This window comes from Podarcis erhardii, assembly GCF_964252035.2.
Source record: "Podarcis erhardii genome assembly, chromosome: 6".
NCBI classification, from domain to species: Eukaryota; Metazoa; Chordata; class Lepidosauria; order Squamata; family Lacertidae; genus Podarcis; species Podarcis erhardii.
Window position 1 is genome coordinate 49,544,717 of NC_138510.1, and position 26,539 is coordinate 49,571,255.

The 26,539-nt window shown below is 43.2% G+C and overlaps 1 protein-coding gene across 3 annotated transcripts in view; it reads left to right on the forward strand.

Annotated features, from left to right (window-relative positions):
• Positions 1–12,939: 12,939 nt before the first annotated feature.
• AHCYL1 (adenosylhomocysteinase like 1) overlaps positions 12,940–26,539 on the forward strand; it is a gene marked incomplete at its 3' end in the record, with an annotated part of 50,795 nt that continues 37,195 nt past the window's right edge. For 2 of the 3 annotated variants that reach the window (XM_081866400.1, XM_081866401.1), the window contains exon 1: positions 12,941–13,172. In XM_081866400.1, the coding sequence (XP_081722526.1) occupies positions 13,062–13,172 (111 nt within the window). In that variant the 5' untranslated portion in view covers positions 12,941–13,061. Of the gene's footprint in view, positions 13,173–26,539 lie in introns of all 3 variants that reach the window. The other variant, XR_014157639.1, reaches the window with a different exon arrangement.

Sequence of the window (26,539 nt, forward strand, 5' to 3'; positions counted from 1 at the left end):
AAAATACATATTTTGTTATGTGCAAATGGCTTTAGATACCTATTAGGACCATAAATTACCATAGAGCATATATTCAACACAAAAAAGCGACAATTTGTTGTTGATAAAGGACAGCTGGAAGGCCTCATCAAACCTAAATCCGGCCCTGACTTGAGGCAGAGTCAACTTGGAACCAGCCTGAAATGCAGCCTAACTTGAAGAAAGTAGTTTGATCCTATGTAAATGCAGGGTGCACATTTTTTTTTTTTTTTAATGCCAGAATGATTTTTGGGACCCTTTCAGATTAAAAAAGCAGCAGCGCTAGATTCTATCCCCCTGTTGTAAAGCCTTGCTGTGAGGCAGGGATCTGTTTGCAGTTTTGTTTTGGGAAGACCGGAGAAATATGCGGAGACTCCAGCAAAATGCCCCTCCCCACTTGCAATGGGTGTGGTAGATGGGAAACTAAATGTGTATTCCCACAACCTGACATGGTGACTGAACAACATGCACTATACAAGGATTGTTTGGGCAGATTCTTATGATGCCCATGCTGAACATTGTTGGCAGTGTTAGCACTTGTTAGGAGAAGGGTTGCCAATGGGTGCACATGTGCCCACAGAGGCCTTTCCTGGTGTCCTCGGAGGCCTTCCCTGGGACCCACAGGGTCCCCTCCCCCTGTTGAAATTACACTTAATAGAAGCATATTGTAGCCAACAGAATAAGGTTGTGTTGTGTGTTTGTGTATGCATGGTGCCGAAGACAGTTTATGCAGCTCGCAATTGTGCCCACAGGACCTGAAAGGAGGAGGGAGGTGCTTCACAGAGCAGTTTGCTACATGGCTGAGTGAAGTGTCTCTCCTTCTGTTAAGCCTTACTCAGGTGTGTTTAATGAAGACAGTTCACAGCAACTCCCCAACGTGGACTCCATGAAACAGCTCACCTGGACTGTCTGTCATCCAGGCTGCATGCTCTCTTGCTCACCTGCCTGCCTGCCTGCCATCCCTCACACTACAGGTGGCATGGCCACCTATTGGTGGTTGTGCTACCTGCAGCATGCTGACACCTTACATTTTTATGTATATAGGAAGAAATACCATGCAGCACATTTATTATTCATGACAGAACAGTTATCTTAAGTGTATTAACCTAAACTAAAATAGTAAGTTTAAATAATGCTCCTCTTTCTAAGTCCCTAGAGATTTCCATTACCTTCTTGTTTTAATCTGATTTAAATTTTAATCTGATTTAAACCCAAATTCCTAAATTCCTAAACAGGAGCACCAACGAAAACACCAACTAGTGTACAAAGCAGAAAATTTACACTTGCCCACTGACTATAGTTCAGATTTTGGCCAATTTATTGTATGCTCTGAAATTCCACTTTCACATGCACAAAGCCATGCATCTCTCTGTTCTGGCTAATTGCACATGCCAGTGGTTCCAAACATAAATCAAACATCAATGGAGAAAGAGGGTGTTCCTGTCTTGTGCCTTTCTCTAATTATAATGGACCCCAAAGGATTCTACTTGTCCTTACTGGAGTTTTAGCATTATAAATTCTTCAGGGAAATCCAAATCTCTCCAAAGTAACAAACATAAATTGACAATAAATCTTGTCAAATGCTTTTTTGGCACCAAGAGAAATAATTGTAGCTGCATCCATTCTTTGATTATTCAAAGCAAGCAAATTAGCTTACCAAGCAGAGAGAAAAGAGACTCATAGCCGAGGATTATTATGTATGAAGGCCCTTTGCTGCCTGTGGGCATGGCTAAGCTAGAGAGGGAAAGTGGTGGTGGAGCTTTTCTGAAACAAATGGATCAGATTTCTCCAGATGAATTCCTGGAACCCAGAGAAGCTGATAATCTATGGGAAATGAGCATAGCTACACACCATCATTCCCTGAAGCACAGTACCTTGTGCATCTGGCAGCAACACTGAGATGTTATCTTCAAGACCCAGTTCAAGCTTGTGAGTTCTCTAGGCTGAAAGCTGTAAGGAGTGTCTGTAGAGCAAATTCTGCCCAACAGGAAAGGAAAGGAAATTAAGTGTTCATTGGGATTCGTCAGAGCTTCAGTCCTTCACAAATTACAACAATTAAGGAAGTAAATTATATTTCCAAGTAGCATTTACAAAAATATAGCAGGCGTTCTCTTTGTCTGAGGCTTATACCACTTCCTTACAGTTTTTTTTCTGTAATCGGTGTGGCAGTAATGGTTTGAAAATTTTAAGAGCAGTTTAAGAGTAGTGCTGAGTCAGGTGCAGATAAGTTGCTGTTGCATCAGATAAGGGTCAGGAAACCCGAATGAGTCATAGGAAACTATTCTGATAGAAAACAATGACAAGGTATTCAATACAGTCCCCATAATTCAATCTCTGCCATTAGATAGCCACGTGACCTCAGTGCCCAGGAGTGCCCTTTTACCAGCTTTCATAGAACTATAGAGTTGGAAGCTTGGCCACTGTTGTCCAGATTGGATTATTGCAATATGTTCTCTGTGGGGCTATCTGAAGTTGACCCAGAAACTGCAGCAAGTGCAGAATGCAGCACCTCAGTTGCTCACTGGGGCTAATAATAACTATAATTATGATCTATTTTATTCATTATTACCCACCCTTCATCAGCAATTCATTGGGTGGGTTACAACAGTTTTAAATTCAGAACTAAAAACAATTAAAACAGATAACAGTCCCCAAAACAGGCTGAAAATACATCTCTCAGTGGCAAAGGCCAGGAAAGAAAGGTGTGTCTCCACCATCATGTTACACTGTTGTTAAAATAATTGCACTAGATGCCAGGCTAAGTTTGAGGTCCTGGTCCTGGTGTGCAGAGCCCTATAAATCTTGGAATCAGGTTACCTAAATGATCATCTCGCTCCTTATACACCCAACCAATCACTGCACTTTGCAGGAGAGGGCATCTGATCCGTAGATCCAATCTGTACAACGCCAGAATTGGCCCACTATCATGGTGCCACCTACGCTATGGAACTTCCTCCCATTGCATATCAGACAAGCCCTGTCTCTATTGTCTCTCAGGCATCTGCTGAAGACTCCCCTCCTTCAACAAGCTTTCTGAATGGAAATTCTTATGCCAGTGGGTATCTGCATTGGATTTGAGGTGGTTTTTATATCTGCACTTGTTTCAGCTTATTTATGCAGTCCTTCTACATGTACTTTTATTGTATTGTGAGATCGCTTTGAGATGTTTCATAGGAAGCAATTCTTAAACAAAACAAATAAGTAAATAAAAGCCCCAACTATTAAAATTAAAGACCGACGATTCAGTTAAAGATGCCATAATTTTCATGTTCTATGTCCGTTTCACAATTGCACATCCTTTCAACCTAGAGAATGGCCTTCTCTCACGCTGTCTTTATTTAAACTCCCTCCTGGTGTGTTCTGGAGTGGATCTGGGCAGCCACCTGGGCCTGCCTGGAGCCTGAAGTGGGATGATTTCCTTTCTCTCATTTTTTACATGGCCCGTGTTGGGAGGGCTGCCACAGGCTAAGCTTCTGCCACAAGTGACTTGGGAAGACAAATATGGCTCCCTGCCTTGAAGATGGATATCAAGTGTTTTCTTTTCTTTGTGGGCTTCTGCCTCTCACATATTTCAATCCAAAAACCTGGACTCCAAGCTTTCAGTTGCCAGCAATATACATGCAAATCAGGAGTAGCTGCATATTTAAAATTTATCCTGCTGCTTGAGCCTGGCTTCTGTCTCCATTTGCAAATTTGTTTGACTGACTGACATATTAGTCCGCAAATGGACTGCAGATTCCGTACTCTGTCTTCCCCTTCCTTTCCAGAGAGTATGTGGGGGGTCAGTCTGCCTTTTAATTTTTAACTAAAGTACCATGTTTACACTTACTCAATCAAATGTGTATCGATTCCTCACCCCTTTCTAAAAAATGCAATCTTTAAAAATAATAAGCATGTGGAAAAGGCACTTCAGGAAAGAGGTGGTTCTGCAGCCAATGAGTGCTCTGTGCTCGTGGCATCTGCTGAAAAACTCCCTTGAGTTCAGCCTGGGAGAGAAGATTTTATGCCTATACAAAACGCAGGGACTGCCACCACCACCTCTAATTTTATCATCACCACCCAGTTTTCCCCTGAGGGGTCATCCAGCGATGTTGATGTTTTAAACTGGTCTACTGATGTGTGATGCAGCTTGCCCAGGTCATTTTTTGCATAGGCTAGCCCAGGAATTCCTCTGCAGCTTGTATTTTCCTTTCAGATCCGAAATAATCAAATCATTTATTATTTTCTACTATTCACCAATAGACTTTGTTACCTCATCTCTGTAACAATATACTGTATATATAACATGTTTATGGCAGCCCTGTTTAGGGAAGCTTTTAATGTTTGATGAATTATTGTGTTTTGCTGGAAGCCACCCAGAGTGGCTGGAGAAATAGATTATTATTATTATTATAATTATTATATTATAACAATATGTATGGGCAGTGCAGAAAGGTAATAAATAAATAGCTTGGCCCTGGTGAGTGGGTCTAGGATTGCACACTCGTCAACAGTCCTGATTTGAATGGGACACCCCGGCATGACAGAAGCCATCCTGGTTTCTGATTGCATGTTCCGCTTTCAGTGCCAAGCTCTTGCGCAAGTTAACTGGTTCCTGCAGGAGGTCAGCACCAAAAGGTGCACTTCTTTCATATGAACCCTTGAGTTGGAGGTGGAGGAGTGGCAACTGGTAGTGGTGCAGGCCAGGCAAACTATAGTTCCCAGGATTGGGGATGGTGTGGTGGAAGTGATGACTACTAAAGTGGCACCACAGTGCTGTAAATACATAGTGTGGATGTGGCACAATCACACTCGATTTTAATTGCATCTCTCATTTCCTCACACAACAATGGATCGCTTCCTACACTGAGGAAGTGATACCATGTTTAGCACCAGACTTTGGGGCACATTAAGTAAACCTGACCTACTTCTCCATTATGGCCCCAGTTATTCAAAGGGCATGCTCCTCTTTCCACTTCCTCATTCCCTGTTTCCATCTTTCTTTCATTCCCTGTGCTTGGCATTCTCCTTTTTGTAACAATTTCACATTTCTTGGCCCTGTACTGTTCCTTTCTACTATCCCACTCTAAGCCACTAACTGCCTGTTCTTGCCACAGTCCCCGACTTCTCAGCAATCAGACCTCATTGTGCTTCCTTTTCTCCTGCTTACAAGATCTTGAATCAAGATCTACACCAGAGCCATAAATCTTTAAAACTCCATACAGTTAGCCTACTTTGTAATAATGAAGTTCTTGGTTTATCCGGACCCTATCTGGTGGTATATTTCAAGTGCTTTCTAGTTTGCAGAGGAATAGGTTTGCCAGACCTCCAGGTCTGGCCCTATCCCTTTAGAATGAAAGTTATAAAGCAAAATATGTAGGCAGCATTCAAAGCAACCGCTTTGTGGGATATGAGCCCGCTCGCACCTTTCAGTCTTTTCAGCCAATGAATGAAGTCATCGTTATTCTGGCACCTGAGACAGAATTCCACAAGGGCCTCTCCCTTTCCTGGCAGCAAGCATATAATGATAAATTAAATTACTAACAATTCCTCATGACACCCAAATTAAACTGCCTGAGCAGGCTGCCTCTTTCTGCCTAATGGTAAGGTCTGCTAACATACATAGCGCCGACCTTTCAACCTCCTTGTTGCCAAGCCCTTTTTATTTATTTATCCTCAGCAATTCTGGATCTTTTGTAGCTGACCAGGTGTGGATGGATGTTTTATAAAATGGGCTGCTGGATTTTAGGGATTACCAGCTTTGGGCTGCTGTTGTGATTCATATTGTTACAAGCCACTGCAGTCTCCATTGAATGGCTGCACGAGATTCCGGGGGTTCCAGGAACTCATCCAGGGTTGAGATTCCATTGGGAAATCAAGATGCAGGGGAGACGAGTGTCCTTAAGAAATATGGTTTATTGTACACATATTCACACCTGGGTCTACTTTGGAGAGAGCTGAGAGCATCACACAGAGCCGTCTTTCCCATAGGGTTTTAGTGGCGCATTGCGCTACAGCACTGGCCTCTCAGGGGCGCCCCAGCTTCCTGTTTTCCTAGAATCCACTCGCCCCGTGCATGCACAGTGCTTCTGCATCCTGGGCGACGCAATAGTTGCTTGCTGGCGATGTTGTGAGGTTGTCTGTGTGTGTGCGCGCGCGCGCTTCTCTAAACTGGGCAGCTGAGCAAGTGCAGCACATGGCAACCCTTCCCTAGCATGCCCTCTTTGGGAGCCAAGGCCTTCTTGGGGATGGGAACGAAATGAAAGGAGGCACACATGAGGCTCCTCCTCCTCCTTTCCCCTGTGCTGCACTCACTCTCTCAGTCATCTGGTCGGCTTGCTTTTGCCCTCCTGCTCCTCCCTCTTTCCTAGCTGCTCTCTCCTTCACTCAGTCGTGTGGCCCGGGCGTGCAGCTTGCCTCCCAAGCCTCCTGTGCATGGCCAGAGTGCGGGAGGGGAGCCCCGAAGAGGCGGGTGGGAACGGTTTCGATGGGGATGCTGACCTTCCTAACCCCCACCCTCCTCTCCTCTCCATCAGTGGGTTAAATGCCCTCTCCTTCCTGCTTTCCTCTGTCCCACTTTCTATCCAGTAAAGGAAGGGGTAGGTTCCCCCCCACCCCCAGCTTTTGCCTCTCCTTCCCTGTAGTGAAATCTGTGGAATTCCTAAGTTCAGGTCAACAACTTTGGGGTCCGCCCCCCTTAAAAAGGTCGACAACTCTGGAAGTGGGGGCGCCGGAGGGATCTTTGCACCACGGTGCTGGATATGGTTAAGACGGCCCTGGCATCAAATCTCAAGAAGGCTTGTTCCCCACAGCAGTGCAGCATTGGAGTCCAAGGCATCCCGCACGCCATCTCTGTGCCAACTTGCCAATATGTTTCTGGCCTTTGTAGCAGCAGCTCATGCAGTTCTGCCTCCACCCTTCTCCCTTCCAAAGACCCTTGCCAGAAAAACGACGAGACACCTTTCTCCTGTGGGCACAGCCTCCCTTTCCCCCGTAGTCATGGAAGCTGAAATCCTAGACCTTTCTCTGTCCACGTTAACCATGGGAACTGCCCTCTCTGCCCTGATGATGGTTTTCATGGATGGGTTATTGACTTGCTTCCAGGACCGTTTTTGTCATTTTTAATGACTTCTTCTATCCCAGGTGAGGCCCTGGCCTGGAAACGCAGCTCAGCCTGTATTTTTCAGTGGCCTGGAACCTTCCCTTCAATACTCTATACCAATATTATCTAAATTCTACCATTTGTTAATTTCTAACATTCACCCCTAAATGCTGTTACCCCAGATCTGTAACAACACTGACCTAATATAGTTTTTATTGTACTGACTTTTATTGCTTTTATTGTTCACTGCCCTGGGATTCTAGCACCTAAACATTTACAAAATAAGTGAATATTGGCTGTTTCCATAAGGTGACCCCCTTGGACACCTTAAAAAGCCTTGCAGACAGCCGACAAGAAAGCTTGAAAGCTTGAAACAGCCAGGCTTGCACATCATGACACTGGTCCATGATAATGATCACAGCAGATTCTGAGTAGCTGCGACAAGCTGTTTCTAAGAATACAGCTCTGTGGGTTCCTCTGGAGACTTTCTGCGGCTTTACACTTAGGTGCTATCAGCTGAGGTCTCAGGGCTTGCTTTGGGGTTGGAGGGGGGCGGGAAATAACCCATAGCTGTGCAGTCCTTTTTTTCAGAAACGTCCATAATATTGTTTCCATACATGAATGGTTTTTACCTCACAGGCCATCTTGCATGTAATTCCCTTACATTTCAACCTCTGGATTCATGCTACGTTCTCCTCCCTTTTCCTTTCCCTTGCTGCTTAATTCTTTAACAGGTTCAGAGGGAGGTGGAGCAGAGCAGACCCGACCCCAATGGCCACGGAGAAAGTTACTGGTGGAGTGTGAAAGGTGACAAAAAGCAAACTTTAAGAGTTTTTGGTCCATGGTCTCTCCTGGCTTCAGAGGCACCCATACAGCTCCTTGCCAAGGGTGCAAGGGAGCCTAGGTGTGCCTCTGAACAGATTCGTGGGAAGTGCAGATAAAGAAATACTTTGCATTCTCTGAAAGGACCAGTGATTTAATTCATTGCAGGCAACCGCCCTCAGGCCAATTCTGCAATTCTAGTGTGGGGGACATAGGAAATGGGCTTTTGGGGTCCCCTTCTGTGCTTCTATTAGCTGTAAGATGGGATACAGCAGAAAAAGAGACTGCTAACACTGTCAAAATACAGTAAATTAACTGTTTGGTTTCATTATGTAAGCTGAAGATATTTCTAGAAGATGAGCTGAAGTGGGCAAGTCCCCTTGCTGGAGAGGGTGTGTGTGTGTGTGTGTGTGTGTGTGTGTGTGTGTGTGTGTGTGTAGCAGATCAAAAAGACAAAGAGCTGCCAGTCCTGGAGCTGGAAAGACATAGACGCCTGATTTGCTTTCTTTGAGATTGCAAAGCTGTGGCTTTGGTGCCACCTCCTAGAAAACTAATGGTGAAGCAGGTTCAGTTAAAGCACTGGTGCTGTGAATCTTCGATATGTGTAAATAAACCTCATAGCACAGAAAATGCTATCCACCTCCAGTGACACTAATTTCAAGAAATCAAATCCCAGGTTTTCTGTTGGGATACTCGGAATCTCTTACCACTCAGAGATTCGGTCGCACATAACATACCTGCAAGTCAGGTTGATTCTGAAAATATTTAAGTGATTGATCCACCCCAGAGAAATAACTCTGTGTAGGAAATCTGTACAACTGATTGACTTTTATTGATGAACATAAATCCTTCTTAACTGAAACTAATGTTAACACAAATGTATTCAGGATCAGGAGCATAAATGGTACCTGGGCCTTCATGAGACCAAATGCAAAGGCTTCTCGTTGGTCAATAAATCAAAACCTGGAAAGGGTGCCATCGTATCCACCTTTACTGGGAGAAAACTTGAAAAGTCATAAAGTGGTGAGTGAGGGCACTGAAGTGTAGAACCATGCTCAAGGAAGCTCATGTGTCCACTTCATTTTCAAGACCTGGAATCTAGATATCTTATTAGGGACCAAGAGGCCTCTGGGAGCATCTGTGGCTTCTAAAGGACCAACGCTTGACAGAAACTGTATAGAGAAGTGCAACATTGCCATCTTAAGGTCAGCAATGTAATGTCCAAGGAGATGTTTATTTCAGTATATTGTGATCTGTTTGCTCTTGACTACATCTTCTCTTTCTTCTCAAGACCAGATGCTTCTGCCCTCAGGGCTGACCCAAAATATTATGGTACCTCAGGTTGCAACCCTTATAAGGGAGAAAGCCTCAGTGTAAAATGGTTCTGAATAAACATGCATAGGATCGTGGCTGATGACACACAGTGGATGTGCTGGACCAATGTTTTGCCTCAGTAATGGACTGGATGAGAGCCAATAAATTGAAGCTCAATCCAGATAAGACTGAAGTACTGTTAGTGGACAGTTCCCTAGACTTGATGGGAGGTTGCTGCTCTTGATAGGGTTACACTGCCATACCCTCCAACATTTCTCCAATGCAAATAGGGACATCCAACCATACCCCCAACATTTCTCCAACAACAACAACAACAACAACAACAATAATAATAAATTTTTATTTATACCCCACCCTTCCAAGTTAAGAAAATCGGGCTCAGGGCAGCTAACAACAAATTTAAAACACTTAATTGATGTTACAAAAAAATAGCATAAAATACGGTATAAAATGTGAATAACAATAAAATCAAAAATCAAAAATAAATTTAGGGGGGAAATCCATCCAATAAACATTAGATGATCACCAGTGCTAGCTGCCTAAATTAGTCCTATTTGGGCCAGCAAGGCGACCAGGGGAGAATTAGCTGTGGGATCCCAGAGCGGGTAATCTTCATAAAAAGGGGAGGGGGAAGGAAGAAAGGGGAATAAAAGATCAGGCTAAGTTCAAATTGAAAGCCAGGTGGAATAGTTCTGTCTTACAGGCCCTGCGGAAGGAAGTTAAATCCTGCATGGCCCTGGTCTCATGGGACAGAGCATTCCACCAGGTCGGAGCCATCACTGAGAAGGCCCTGGCCCTGGTGAAGGATAATCTAACTTCCTTAGGGCCCAGAACCTCTAAACTATGATTATTCATGGACCTTAAGGTCCTCTGGAGAGGCGGTCCAATAAATACAAGGGCCCTAAGCCACAAAATAGGGACACCTTAAGGAAAAGCGGGGCATTCTGGGATCAAATCAGAAACCAGGACAACTTCTCTAAATCAGGGACATCCCTGGAAAATAGGGACCCTTGGAGGGTCTGCACTCCCTGTGAATGAGTAGGTATGTAGCTTGGGGGTTACTTCTGGGTCCTTTACTGTTGCTTGAGACTCATGTGGCCTCGGTGGCATCAGCTTTGGCTGGTGGCCCTGTTGCTACCTGGACAGGGATAGTCTAACTTCTGTTGCCTATGCTCTGGTAACCTCTAAGTTAGATTACTGCAACCCATTATACATGAGGCTGCCTCCAAAGATGACTGGGAAACTTCAGCTGTTGTAGAATTCAGCAGGCATCTTGAACACACTGTATAATGTGATTCCTGGCCCGACAGCTCAGGACCACAATACCTCAAGGACCACCTCTCCCCATATGAACCAGCCTGGACCCTACAATCATCATCCAAGGCCCTTCTTTGTGTGACTCCTCCATGAGAGGTCCAGAGGGTGGCAACACAAGAATGGGCCTTTTCTGCAGTGGCTCCCCGTCTGTAGAATGTTCTCCCCAGGGAGGTTCGCCTGCCAGCATCATTATATATCTTTAGGGGCCAAGCAAAAACTCCATAAACAGGTCTTTGGCCTTTGACTGACTGTGGCCTTTTAGAAGTGGGCAGGATGTTTTTAATGGGTTTCTCTTCCCTCTTGGTTGTAATGTATCCATGTGGGGCTTATGTGGGGTCTGTTTGGTTGGTTGTAAGTTACTTTGGGTTGCCCTGGGCAAGAGAAAGCAACTGACAAATTTAATAAACTATAAATAAATATGTATAAATAGTGTATGATCACTTTTTGTATGATCCTCATTATTTATTTTATAGCCTTTAGAACATGAACAAGCATGGGGGAATCAAAGAGAAATGATTAAACTGGAAGAGTCTAAAACATTACATTTGGTCATATATATGTGTAAGGTGTTGGTGCTGGCGGGAGAGGGAACAGACCCAAAATCCTGGGAAGGTGAGAGCAGAGTTCTCCTTAGTGAGTCTTTCCAAACAGATCTCTAATGCCCCAGAGCACAAATGCCTTTGACAGATGAGTTCATAAAAAGTGTGGCAACACCTGCACTTTGAGATCAAGATGCCGCCTTCATGGTACTCTTTATGGTGCCTGCTAAAAACATTTATGTTTAGAAAAGCCTATGCAAATGCAGTCGGCGGTTCGAATCCCCGCGACAGGGTGAGCTTCCGTTGCTTAGTCTCTGCTCCTGCCAACCTAGCAATTCAAAAGCACATCAGAGTGCAAGCAGATAAATAGGTACCACTCTGGCAGGAAGGTATACGGCGTTTCCGTGCGCTGCTCTGGTTTGCCAGAAGCGGCTTAGTCATGCTGGCCACATGACCTGGAAGCTGTATGCTGGCTCCCTCGGCCAATAAAGTGAGATGAGCGCCACAAACCCAGAGTTGTCCGCGACTGGACCTAGTGGTCAGGGGTCCCTTTACCTTTACCTTTATGCAGATGCTTAGAAAGATGAGGTAACTCTAATCTGTATTTTAACTTTTGTATGTTTTAAAGTATGGTTGTGAATTTCCCCTGATTTTATTGTTTGATCTTTTTTGTCAACCGCTTTGAACTTTATTACAATCAAATGGTGTATACATTTTATGAAATAAATACAAATCGTAAATAAAAGAGATAAAATGGAACTGTGTCCTTTCAAAGGCATTGGGGTTGTGCTTGACCAGGAGTCAGATTGATATGCCTCCGAAAGTGCAAAATTCCCAGTGTGACTGTACCAGCTCGTGGAAAAAATCTGACAGCTCTTCCAGCCACTTGAAACAGTCATCCAATAGCCACCAGGAGCAGCGCTATTTAATATTTTAAACGCTATTACATTTTAAGTGTTAGTTAATATTTACATTTTTGTAAGTTGCTTTGAGAGTGCTTTTGTTGCTCCTTAAAGCAACAAATATGGGACGTGGGTGGCACTGTGGGTTAAACCACAGAGCCTAGGACTTGCCAGTCAGAATGTCAGTGGTTCGAATCCCCGCGATGGGCTGAGCTCCCATTGCTCGGTCCCTGCTCCTGCCAACCTAGCAGTTCGAAAGCACAAAGTGCAAAGAGATAAATAGGTACCGCTCTGGCGGGAAGGCAAAGGGTGTTTCCATGCGCTGCTCTGGTTCGCCAGAAGCGGCTTAGTCATGCTGACCACATGACCCGGAAGCTGTACGCCGGCTCCCTCGGCCAATAAAGCGAGATGAGCGCCGCAACCCCAGAGTTGGTCACGACTGGACCTAATGGTCAGGGGTCCCTTTACCTTTACCTTTAAAGCAACAAATAAATTAATAATACACTACAGTATTACCAGGGCCAGCCCACCCATGAAACCACATGAGGCAATTGCCTTAAGCAGCAGGATCCATGAGACATCAGATCCTTATGTTGATGTTACTTCCCCCCTTGTTCCTGATGTAGATCTCCCCTCACCCCTTTTTTCCGCGGTGGCGAGGGGAATGGCATTTTGGGGTCCAAGATGCCTTGGGCCGGCCCTGCTCTTAGGGAGGCACAATGCGCAACGACTGGCTGCAATCACCGAAGCTCAGGCTACGACCATTTCGCGGAGCCTTCCTCCAGGTGGCGCTGCAGCCCCCGCAAGCGAGACTCCTCCGCCAGATCCTTGCGCGAAGGCGTCGCGTGCCCGACCTGTGCGTGTGCGAGCGGCTCGCGGGCGACTCCGAGCGTGCGTGGTGACGTGTTGGGCCCCTTGGCCCCGCCCCTTGCTGAAGCGCGGCGGCCGCAGTCTTGGCGGTTGCAGAGGGAGGTCGCGGCGGAGCCGGTGAGAAGCAGCAGCTGCCTTCGGCCTCGGCGCCCGGACGCTTCCGCGCTCGCCCTCACGATGTCTTCTGTGCCGGACGCCGCCGCCGGCGACGAGCTGAAGCAGACGAAGGAGATGGAGGACGCCGAGAAGTACTCCTTCATGTCCACGCTCACCAAGGCGCCCAAGAAGGTGCGGGCCGGTGGCCGGAGGAGCGGGGAGCTCGGGGGGCGCTCGCGGGGCGGGGCGGCAGCAGCGACGGGGCTCGGCGCCTCAGGCCCTCCGGCGGGAGAGGAGCCGGGGCTTGAGCCCCCCACCCCTGAAAGTCACGCCCTATGAGTGGGGGAAAGCCTTTCCTTCCCCTTGACCCCTGACGCGCTTGCAGGTTCAGCGGGCGCTCTGCACATGCCCAGGGGAACTCTTTTCTGCGTCGGCGTTTCTCGTGTCCCGGCGCTGAGACCTGACCCTGGAAACTGGTTCCGGGGCTTAAGGCATGTAGACGTGACCCCCTCCGGCAGGGAGCGGGGACTGGGGAAGAGGAGGAAATAGGGGGGAAACTCCAGGAGGAGGCGATGTGGAGGAGTCTGGAGCTGTGGTTCAGCTGTGGCAGCTCTGGGCAGCTGTAAGAACTGGGAAGGAAGGTCCTTTAGGACACGGATCCCCAGCTTGGCAGGCCTGGGCGGTGTTCGTGCGAACACTTTTCTTTGCAGCTGAAAGGCTGGACCGTCTGCCTGGAAGGTCTCTATCCCCATGTCTGCCAGTGGAAAGCATTTCCGTCTAGCAGTCGCAGAGGAGATTGGACTCTGGTTTCCTCCATCCACCTGGCTAGCTAGGAACAGTGTGGAGCCCAGCATGCATATGTGATATCTGACTGCTGTCTGTCAAGACTGCCCCTGGGAACGAGGTGCTATGGATGCTGTGCAAGCTAAAAGTGGCCTGTAGCCTTTTCCATATCATTATGTCTCTCTCTCTCTTTCACAAGTCCTCAGTATATTCTTCCAGTATATTATCGGTCCTAGCATAGCAGTACAGGCTTAATCCAGGCAGTCTTGTGGGAGCTCCCACAAGAGTTATTGCTTGACTTGTGCGAATGTACCTTCAGATAGAGGCATGGTGTCTTGTGCTACCTGGAATATGCTCTCAACTTTTTGTTCGTCATTGAGAATGTCAATCCAGAGATCAGAAAACGCCTTCGTGCTATTCCTAAGTGCTGTTTAGTGGGAAGGGCTATTTTTGCTTTGTATTCCTACCTAGTTTAGGATTTTCAAAAACCATCTTCCTGCAGCCTCAGTGATTGTAACTGTAAGTAATCATTGCTGTTAGTGGAGCTGTAACTGTGAACTCTTCAGTTATGCATGGGCAGATATAGCCAGAATTCTCGGCTTAGATTTCCTGTAGGAAGTCCTTCTGGGCTGAACATTGCGTTCTCCCTAGGTTTTGTGTTGCATGGCTCTGAACTTAAACCTGAATGGAGTATGGCGCAAAAGCTTTTCCTGGGAGAATGGGCATTTTCCTTTTGATGGCTGAACTGAAGCAGAATTAAACTTGTGAAGAAAGTTTATTTCCTTAAACTCACATTTGAAACCTTTTGTGAAACCTTTTGTACAGCCCAACCTTTCAATGACTAGCGGAACATTTTGGTGCTAGCTGGAAGATCAAACTTCATGCTTAGCAGGTGCCCAAGGACCACGCCTATAACATTCCAGTTTGCTCCACCTGAATATAATGCAAAACCATTAGTTCCACCTTAGAAAGTGAAATTTGAGAAACTAGAGATGTTATTCCTTTTGGCTTTGGCAAATTCTAAGTTACAAAATAATCACAAGTGTGTTAATAAAAATATACATACATACTTATTTTGCTGTGCCCATGAACTCCAGCAGGAAGCATTCCTGTCCTCCAAAATCAACTGTCAGAAAAGGGATATGGTCACCTATTCCAGACACACATCATCTCTGATAATGTTTCTGTAATTTGTGTGGAGTTGGTGGTTGGGGTACCTATCAGGACTGTTTCTGTGACCTTGTACTTTTGATGATCCAAACATTTGATGATCCAAACATGGAGAACTGCATATATTAGGTTGGCAGAGGGAGGATGACCTCAGGTGGCAGATGCTGGGGGGATGGTGTCAGCAGCCCTCCAGTTGTACCCTTTTGTTGGAGGACAAAGCTGTAGGTGCCACATGAACTTAACTACACCTTCTAAACTAACCTGCTATCCTCGGCTGTGGTGGATGATGCTGTCCTGTCCCTAGCCAATCTGTTCAGTTTCTGTACATGAAATGAGGCTGGGGCAGGGGCCTTGCCCTTAAGGTAACTTGGGCCAGCCCTGGACACACGCTCCCTCTGATCTGAGATCTCAGATTATGGAAAAGACATCCAAACCTACCTCATGAGTGTTCCCCCATTAAAAAGTGCTGTGAAGGGGTTGGCATCAATGCTATACTAGGCATGGCCAAACTTGGCCCTCTAGATGTTTTTGGACTACAATTCCCATCATCCCTGACCACTGGTCCTGTTAGCTAGGGATGATGGGAGTTGTAGTCCCAAAACATCTAGAGGGCCAAGTTTGGCCATGCCTGTGTAAACGTTCTTTATCCAGATATAGTTATGCCATTGGTATACACTATTACAGCCAGTTTGCTTATTTGAGTGTATTTAGTACTGCATTGTATTGTATTTAGTTGTATATGTGTGGCCTCAATATCCCATTGAAGTATAACGTGCTATGTTGTTGGTTTGAGTGGTTTAGAAGAACACTGCAGGGAAAGAAGTTCTCAAATTTCTGGTTGCAAATAGTTGCTCTTTAAAGTTGCTTTAACTTTAAACCTGTATTTAACTCCAATGTCGTCATTTATGCTACTTATATGGGTCTCAAGAACAGTTTGATTGAAATATTGCTTAGAGAAATATAGAATGTGCAGCTAATGTCTGAGACTCATAAATCAGAAAAGACCGTTAAATCTTGGTTGATTTGGACATAAATTAATGTTTTCAGCTGCCGTTTATTCAAATCTTATCCAATATGTAATGTTAATAGTGGAGTTCCTGTTACACAGTTTCCTTATCAATGTTTTTAAATGTAACAGAAAGGAGGTTTAATTGGATCTGTGAATTTCTTTGCCCTCATCTATTCCCAGAACCTTGTCTGTTTATTTAAGAAGGTGTACATAAGGTATCTTTTTAAGTTTAAGCATAGTTTATTTATATGCCATTTCCCCACTGTAAACATATGCCCAAAGTGGTCTGCAATTTGAAAACAGTTTATTAGAAAACGTATCAGGAAAACTAAAAGCAGTTAATTAACCTGATAAGTTAGTGTTGCAGTAGAATAGTCTAGACTTAATTTTGATATTGCCCTGTATATATGTATTTACAGGCTAGTAATAATAGGACTAACCAGTGCTAGTAGTTATAGTCTTGCTGCCCTCCCAAGGGGCCACAGCAGCCTGGCTTAAATACGGTTCAGAGTGGGTGGGGCTGTGTTCCCCCCACCCCCACCAAATGGTTCAAAGTCAGCTTGGCCACCTCTCCTCCAGAGGACTCTGGCATCAGTAAAAGGGACTTACTGGGAGAGTATCAGTGATGTAACCCCTCTTGCCAAGCCTTCCAGGTGTTCCAGTTGCTAGCATTGCTCCTACTGTGATTGTTGTGACTATTGTGTCACCTAATTTGTGTCGATTGGCATCAGGATGGATTATTGCCCATACATTGTTAGCCTGCCCAGAGGATCAGTGATGACTACAGCTAGGATGTCGGATTGGTGGTATGAATGGCCCTTTCTTTATTTTCAAAAGACTCATTTAAGGGGGTTTGTCCATGTTCAGGGAATGGCCGTTTCGTGGGTGCAATGCTCTGTAGTAGGCAAGAGTTTTTGCTTCTGACTCCTTTGAACTCTGCTTTTACGAATTTAAATGAGCGAAAACTAGTGCTCAAATTATATTTTGCTTTTCATCAAATAAATAAGCCAAGACTTACGGGTGCAGGCCACTTAAACTGCCAAGGGTGTAATTGAGAAGACTTGTTTAGCCAATGGGCTAAGGCACACTTTTTATATTACAGCAGTTAGAATGCTAATAGTATAGTGCTGCAGCTTTACCATAGTACAGCTTGAGTTCCTACATACAGACTGAGGAGATAGGGTAGTATCTTAGTCACTATAAGTCTACAGCAGAGTACAACACCCCCCACCCCCATTAAAAGTGAGTTCCTGGGTTGCTATGGATGCCACATAGCTGCCTCATGGCTGCTTTGATAGATTCAAGAAGAATATGTTCTTGCATTTCTTTCTATCTCCTCTCTCCATCTTTCTAACAGCTGGTCAAAGAAAGTAGAAGGTCAAGCATATTTTGCTCTTCCACCCATACCAAATATAGGATTGTTTCCTTTCATTGTACTGTCATATTCTAGCACTCCTATATAATCCGTTAAAATGCTTCAAGCTGTGGCCTATTCCCCCGCCTCAAAGCTCTTACCACCACAGTGCTAAAATCTCCCCTTGAGTTTTTGTACATTCATATCATGAATAACTCCTTCTTCAGATATTTACAAGTGGCTCATAGATCTTCTTAGTTGCATCAATATTAATCAATCCCTCTATGCAAAATTGTGTTTCATTGTTTGCTTTTTAAAAAATCCAACCTTACCATCGTCAGCCTGGATAGCTCAGTTGGTTTGAGCATGGTGCTGATAAAGCCAAGGTTGCAAGTTTGATCTCTGTATGGGACATCTGCATATTCCTTCATTGCAGGGGGTTGGACTAGATGATCCTCAGGGTCTCTTCCATCTCTACAACTCTGTGATTAGGACACAGGGTTGTGTTTTACTGTCTTACTCAGAGTAGACCCACTGAAGTTAATAAACCTAAGTTAGTCATGTCCATTAATTTAAGTAGGTCTAGCGTTGAATACTAATCACAGCTAAAAAAAATATATGTTAATAGCATGTAATAAAAGAAAACAGAGAGGTTAGGAGTTATAAAACAGAGATTAACGTTCAAAAACAGCTTTAAGTTTTAGTCACTCCTTGGATTTCCACCCCCCCCCCAAAAAAATCGTGCCACTCATGTAGGTAGCAGACTGAGGCAAGTGGAGTCATGTATTCCCACTCTACAGAATCCCTTCCAGTGACAACATATTAACAAGTATAAAAAAGTGTTACTCTTTCTCTCTGCCTACTTCTTTTTTGTGCTTCTCAGCAATCAGTATTTCTGCTTCTCAGCTTCATTGCTCATTGTAGCTCCCTCCAGTACGTTCCTTATGCTTACATATACACATTGGACTGACACTTTCCGTAGTGATGTGTTTTTTTCTGCTTTACAATTGTATACTGTCAATTTTGTAAATATACTTTTGGGTTTCAGAATCTTGGGTGAAGAATTTTAGCAGCAAGATTGCTATAGGCAGAAAGATGGAAAGATACAGCCCTACCTACTATAAATGAATGGTTGATAAAATTATTGGACTTAACTGAGATGGCAAAATTAATGTGTTTAATTAGAGAAAAATCATTATTGACATTTATTAAGGATTGGAAACTTCTTATGGACTTTTTGCATGCAAGAGAAAATGAACTTATAATATCTGGATCTGAAGATTGGAAAAATTGGCTAATAGAAAATAGACTAGGTAAAGGGACCCCTGATATTATATTAATATTAAGATATTAATAAAAAAAGAATTTTATATGCCGGTTAATTTATCCTAAATGGTATTTCTCTAGTGCTATATGTGCACTACAACTGCAACAGAAAACTCAAACTATTTTTCTTATTTTTCTTAAACAAACAATAAGAAATTAGAAAATGTACAGTTTGCTGTGCTGAATAATCAGGAATCAGAATGTGACAATGCATATTTGTATATTTCCCTGTTCCTTCCTATTTTTCTAGCATATGTTCCATACATGATTTGTCAAAGTCACAATTCTGCAGAAATATTGCAGTTTGAATAAATTGCATGTATTTATTTGCATAAATTTACAGAATTCAAGCTCCGATGTCTTCTCCACATTAATACAGAACATGGATATATTTTGTATAACACAGTCCGCTTAACACAAGAATCTCCTTCCTTTTTCCTTCCCTGCATGAATGGATATGAAAAATCATCTTTTTTCAAATCTACATATGCCATCTTGAGAAACAGATAAATTTCCTCTTAACATGCAATCAACTTCTCCAGTTTTCATTGGTTCTTGACCAATAGCTTATTTATATCTTGACTAGAAACAATATTCTCAGCCAAATTGCTTGGAAAAAGATTTCCCCCTTGCCTTAGTTTGGCCAAACCCTATACAGTGGTACCTCAGGTTAAGAACTTAATTCGTTCTTAACCTGAAACTGTTCTTAACCTGAGGTACCACTTTAGCTAATGGGGCCTCCCGCTGCCGCTGTGCCACTGCCTCACAATTTCTGTTCTCATCCTGAAGCAAAGTTCTTAACCTGAGGTACTATTTCTGGGTTGGCAGAGTCTGTAACCTGAAGCGTCTGTAACTTGAGGTACCACTGTATGCCCATTGTTTCCCAATCCTACATTGCCTTTCTTTCTTTTTTTAATTCTTTTTATTAATTTGCAGTAACCAAACCAAAAAACAACAACGAATAAACACACCAAAGAAAATCCTACATTGCCTTTCAATTATATCTAAGAAGTAGCTGTGCTAGTGTTGCCCATGAGATTGTTGCTCACCCCTGCAGACCCACATTGATTTCTGACTATTCATTTTCATTTTTGTTATGCATAGAAATTGTTGCCCAGAACGTCTTTCAGTGTGTATGGGTCTCTAATGGGTTTTCCTGGTCCTAATCTCTCAGCACATTTTTTGTGTGTGTTCAACATTGTTTGGTTCTAAGCAGTGCTTTTTTTTTTTCTTAAAAAAATGTTTGGGGGTACTCTTATCTTGACTCAAGAAAAATCACCATTTTATAGTTCAAACTGGGAAAAATAAATACAGTGAATGGACAAAAGTACAACGATTCACAAAATGTTTAGGGGTATGCGTCCCCCCAGGAAAAAGCACTGGTTCTGTGTCTTTCAGAATTGGCCGAAAGCTGCTGCTGACAGGGTTGTTCATCCTAGAAGATAGCTAGGCAACCTTTAGAAGTAGCATTGTAGAATACAGTGTTACCTTGGGTTACAAACACTTCAGGTTACAAACTCCACTAGCCCAGAAGTAGTACCTCAGGTTGAGAACTTTGTCCCAGGATAAGAATGGAAATTGCGCACCGGCGGCAGCGGGAGGCCCCATTAGTGAAAGAGCGTCTCAGGATAAGAACGGTTTCGAGTTAAGAACAAATTAAGTTCATAACCCGAGGTACCACTGTACATGGTACTTGCTTGCCACTTAGTGCTAAAATGTTTGTAGTAATGCAAATAGCTGTTAGAAAGGGAAAGACCTACTATGCTCCCCTTTCAACTTCCTGATAGCGCACCCTGACATATGGTAGATAATCCAAGGAGTTCTACAGGTGGACAGATGTGCAGACTTAAAATGGACTTACTAGAACTTGAGTTGATATTAGTCATTCAACATCCCTTTATAGAAGAAAGTTTTGTCATTCAGATTCTTTGGAGCAACTCTGATTGGTTTCCCAAGAGTCTCATTATGATAAGTGCTTCAGTTGTTGATGAAATGATCAGCTCTAGAAATTCTCAAGTTTGCATATCTCCTTCTCGTTGTTGTGTGTCCTCATAGCAACAATGGAGATGTGATTATTTTGCCGGTTGTGAAATCTGTGAAAGACATACTGGGGCATGCAGAAGGGCTGTAGATTTTTAAACAGCCTTATAAATTTTTCTCCTCCCCCCCAAAAAAATTTTTTGCATTATAGAGTAGGTTCTAATGCTCCCTTTGGGCTTATGAGAATCATTTTGGGGGGGTTCCAGTTTGTGTAAACTTAGAGATCCTTTCCTGATTTATTCTGAATATTGCTATGGTAACTGCCTCACAGAGTGTGGTTGGAACATAGCAATCTTGTTTATGCATATGGAAATTCTAGTTGTAAATTATTTGTGATCTATTCAGTAACCAAACAGGAACATGACAACAACAAAAATAAACTACTAGGTGTTCTTGGGATCCAGTAGCTCAAAATAGTTTTGTCTGATTTGAGAGACCCCCTTACACTGGCAGTATACTCCTCAGGTGGATAATCTATTGTAAGCTTTAAGAATGTCACTTTTTTCCATTCCAGGTGAGAAATGTGTGGCATAAATGACTGATGCAGATGTGTGAGAAGAAGGGCTTGTAAAATATTGTAGTTGTAGTCATAGTAGTAGTAGTGTTGCTGTTGTAGGTTAGCAATTTTGCAGTTATTTTCAAGGCTGCTTTCATTGAATGAATTTTTAAGAAGTTATATTTCAGTTACTTGATTGAATTTTTGCTGATGCCTCTTAAGGTGCAGAACTTCTTCTAAAGTCATTGCATATTATGTACCAAAAGTACTAGTTTATGTTTGAATCCATTAGTTCTTGGGGACATAGCCGCCTTCAGGGCTCACCAGCACTGAACTTGCTATCTTTGGCTGCCCTTTGTGCTGTTCCATTGTGAAGTTTCCTCAACCAGAGGCCAAGTAGCTTTAAATGTTTGTTTTAGTGAAACACTGAAAGGTTCGTCTGTAGTCTTGTAGCACAACTTAAAAACCTTTTCCTTAGGATGTACGCAGTTCAGCATGCTACTCAAAACTGTCCCTGATGGTGACAACATGAAAGTGATTTTGAAGGAATGACAGCACAAGGTTGACTTGTGGTCATACAACTTGCTTAAAATCTTAGCCAATCCTTTTTTAAAAAAAGAATCTAGTGAGCAGCTTTTTAGAAAGGATATTTTCTGATGACATGGTTCAAGTCTTAGAGCTCAGGAACTGCCTTTTCCCTTTCATAGTGAGCTAGTTGAACTATATTATGTGTTGTGATCAATACTGTGCCCTTGGTAACAGGCTTGTTGCTGCTGCAGAATCTGTTCATTTTAGGCTTGTAACGGGGGTGGGGGGTAGGGGTGGGAATCAACTAGCTGGCCATGGATTGGGTATTCTAATCAAGTTGGAAGCATGGTGGTGTATGCTGAGAATCCAGTCGTGAGGGTGGGACAGGGTGCTCTATTTCTGCATACAGGCGGATGATCTTGAGCTAAATATCTGGTACCATTGCTCTCCTGGCACTAGAGGTGGGAGGGCTGTCGTTCATAGATATCAGAACTAGAACTTGAGAGTTTGCTATTAGAAATGGGCAGAATCAGACTTCTTGTTGAATCAGTAGGAATTCCTTCTTCACCTTCTTGCAAAATTCTTTATATAATTTGAACCTGTATTCTGGAAGCTTTCATCTTCAGCCATTCATCCCACACACACAAGAATCCTGGTCAGAATTTTGTGCATTCTTTTCCAGCCCCACAGGGAGAGGATTAATTTGGATCCAGGCAAGCTCTAAATAAGAGGGTATTGCCAATTCTTATTAAAGTTGGATTGAATGACTGTATACATAACAAAGCATGACCTTCCTCTGTCTCGATGAAGCTAATTCTCCTGTGTTCTCATTGCTGCAGCTGTGTGGGCTGAATATTGCATTTTGCAATTAAGCTAGGGCATGATTGAAAATACTTTATAGCCTGTATGAGACCAACCAAAAATGCATTTTAGGGATTGGGTTTTGAAAAATTATTATTATTCATTAGATTTCTTACACTCACTTTACCATGAGGTCCTAGGGCAGGTTAGAATAATTTTTAAAAAGGTTATTAAAATTAGTTAAAACAGATTACAGTTGAGAGATTTAAAGTTGTGCTTGAATCCTGCTTGCTGGTTTCCCACAGGCATGTGGTTGGCCACTGTGAGAACAGGATGCTGGACTGGATGGGCCATTGGCATATAAAAATTAAGCATATGTTGACTAATTCTGTGCAGATATTTCCTTTCCCGACTATCTGATATGTATAAATATGACTGAATAGTTGCCACATTAGGCAATACATTAAAACCATACCATTTGCCACATTTTGCTGTAAGTTTCCTTGAATTTAAGCTGCCTAAGTATTTGCTGCAGGTTTTCAGTTCTTTTTTAGGATGGTTATATACTGTAGTAGACAGGGTTGAACCATTTTCTACAATAGCTCTAATGCAAATGTGCAAATCTGAAATGAAAGAATTAATTAATTAATTAATTAACTCCTGCCTGGATGCTGAGAAGCAAGAGCAAAGGGGTATGGTGGAAGGTGACTTTCCCGTACATGTTCCCCTGGCAAACCTCCCCCCAAGTGTTGGGGACCCTACTGAATGGGTTGAGCTCTGGTGCAGAGAGGCTAAGAAGGAAGGGGGAGTCACTGAAAATTGGCTGGAGGTTCGTTCCAGGAATGGAGTTTTGGCCATGAAAGGTGCCTCAGCTCCTTGCATCCCAACTAACTCCCATGTGCCACCCTTAATGCAACAGAGACAGGACAACCACCTCTCATAAACAGTTTGGCACCCTTTTGAAAAGTGCCAAAAATCACCAAAAGGAGGAGGGAAGCGTCTCACAGTGGTGAAAATTTTTGCAAAATCTGCCTCCTCCATTTCAGCTCTCCTCTACTTTCAAACGTTTTGACTCTTCCATTTTTTGATTGAGCACAGCTTGTTGTGTCATCCAAAACCAACAAATGGTGGTTTAGAAGATCACAGAACATCCCTTCTGTCATTTTTATTTGGATTTGTTCATGAGGTCCAGAACTTTTAGTGTATGCTGAAAGGGGTAAGTTCCTCCAGTGTGCAGGAGTTGTGATCTTTTCAACCATAAAGGATGTTTTGCTTTGTGTTTGGTGCTCACTGAGTTTTTCTTAAACCTTGTTACCTGCTTTACAACCTGTGGCTGAGTATATAACCTTCATTAAGATCTTTGCCAAGAAACAACTTTATATTTTCCTCATTTTAAAAGCAATTAGCTGGTTTTTATTTAAGACCTTGGGGTAATTGCTGTCCATGCATCAGTACACTTAATATTAGTATGTTAATTTATAATGTGGCCCAAGGGTTGGATATGCTGGAAATAATGGCAGTCTGGATCCCCTCTTGACTCTTCCAGGTGCTGCCCTTGGGTAATCAATTGGTATGCACCTTTATTGTGTCCAAATGTATTTTGTGTTTGGCGCAAAATAACATGGCTGCCACTGCACCTTTAGAACAATCAAACTACCTTCCTACCCACCCGCCCTGTATCAAACACTGTCTTTATCAGTGTCCCATTCCTAAACTTGTTCCTGTTTGGTATTGCCCCTGCTTTTAAATGATGCTAGGCCAAAAAGAAAGAGCAAAATCATTGGCATGGATGGGAAATCATGACCTCCCCTTTTTTCTTGCAAACTATCAGGTACTACAAAATGAACTATTATTAATATTAATTTCATTTCTATGCCACTTTATATTGTTAAGGAAAGCCCCCTCAAATGTAACTATTGATGTGTAAACTTTACTCTCAAAAGGGAAGGGGGTTATTTGGAACTCTGCTAAGTAAGTAGTCTGAGGAACTGAAATATAATTTCATGTTGAAGCTCTGCAACTGACACATCAAGATAGCTTAAATTCATTTGATGTTTAAGTTGACTAAGCTAGTGGTGCCATGTACCAAGCGTGATGGGGTGAGCTCCCATTGCTCTGTCGCAGCTCTTGCCAACCTAGTAGTTCGAAAGCATACCAGCACAAGTAGATAACTAGATACCACTGTGGTGGGAAGGTAAAGGGTGTTTCTATGCTCTCTGGCTTCCGTCACGCCAGAAGCAGTTTAGTTATGCTGGCCACATACCTGGAAAGCTGTCTGTTTGACAAACACTGGCTCCCTGAAGTGATTTGAGCGCCACACCCCATAGTCTAAGTTTGACTGGACTTAACTGTCCAGGCGTCCTTTACCTTTACCTGCCATGTACTGGAGATATACTGTATTTTTTGCACCATAACACTCACTTTTTTCCTCCTAGAAAGTAAGGGGAAATGTCTGTGCGTGTTATGGAGGGAATGCCTATGGGTGGCATGCCTACGGATTTTCCTCCTCTAAAAACTGCGTGCGTGTTATGGTCGGGTGTGTGTTATAGAGCGAAAAATACGGTGTGTGTGTGTGTGTATGTGTGTGTGTATATATATATATATATATATATATATATATATATATATATATATATCTCAAATATGAATTACAATAAAACGTAATAGAAAAACAAACCAACCAACAACAACAACAAACAAACAGGAACAACAACCAAAAAATGAACTGTCACGGATAGGAGAATACCACTGTAAATTCATTCAAGGCCTTGAAAACTCCAGTTCTGGATTCTGCAGTCTTTCTGTTCCTAAGTGCTTCCCTTTTATAGGTAGCCTTTGGCATTTTTTTAAAAAAAGTGGGAGTTAATGAGTTGCAGAAACGATTCACCTTTGCCCAGCAGTATTTGTAAGGCTGTAATGTTCAGCTGCTGGACATGGGCAAATCAGCTTCTAAGTAGCCCTGCTAGAATTCTTGGCTGAAACTTATCAGTATTCTACCCTAATAAATTGCTGGTGTATTAACACAGTAACAGCACTGAAAGAATAAATGCAGCAACAGGAATTACTACTCCCATAGCAACTGTGCAACTCCCCCACTAATCATTACATTATCCTCTAGCGGCTCCCCTAGTAATCACATACAGAGCATGAGTCTTCTTCATGCTGCAGCACTGAAATTGCATTGCTGCCAATACTTTGCTTCCATTTTCAAGGGCCTGGTCAAATCAAGGTTATAAGAATAGGGAGCAACAGCCATTCTCTTTGTTGTATTTGGGCCGGACACTGTAATATTTGGGATAGAATTTCTGCATAAGGGAGATCTAAAAGTCTCCCCCACCCACTTCCAACCCCTGATACTTTCAAAGAGCTTCTCTGCTAGGCATGCAGCTTTTGTGAAGCTCTTGAAGGTAACTTTCCCCATCTTCTCCCCATTGCATGACAAATATCCCCTCTCCCAGCATCATTTTGCTTATAGCCTAATGCAGGCATAAGGCAGAGTAGGCCCTCCAGATGTTTTGGGACTACAACTCCCATCATCCCTAGCTACCAGGACCAGTGGTCAGGGATGATGGGAGTTGTAGTCCCAAAACATCTGGAGGGCCAAATTTTCCTATGCCTGGCCTAATTTGCTAAGTAGCCAGGAACATGTAATATTTCTTTGTTTTAGAAATTTTGTATCTTGGGAAACTTTATAGGTTCAAAATGGTACAAATATGGTTATATGATGATATTGGCCTTCTTATAGCCATCCGTTTTCTCCATGTTTCTTTCAAAGTAGAATCATGTCTTATCAGAAAATTGTCTTTAAGCCACACAAGGAATTCTTCAGAAGTAGGTGCTTAACTGCTGCCCTAAGGCAAGACTGTTCTGTGTCATCTGTGGACCTCCCTCTGTAAATGTGTGGAGCTGTAGCATCTGTCAGTACTAACTGGGATTTTTGGTGGGTTCTCTTTTGATAATTGGCAATCTAAGGCTGTTTACAGATAGTAACTTCAAAGACTTGATGTTGCTATTGTTGCCCATAGCACACACACATATTATTTCTGGTCAAA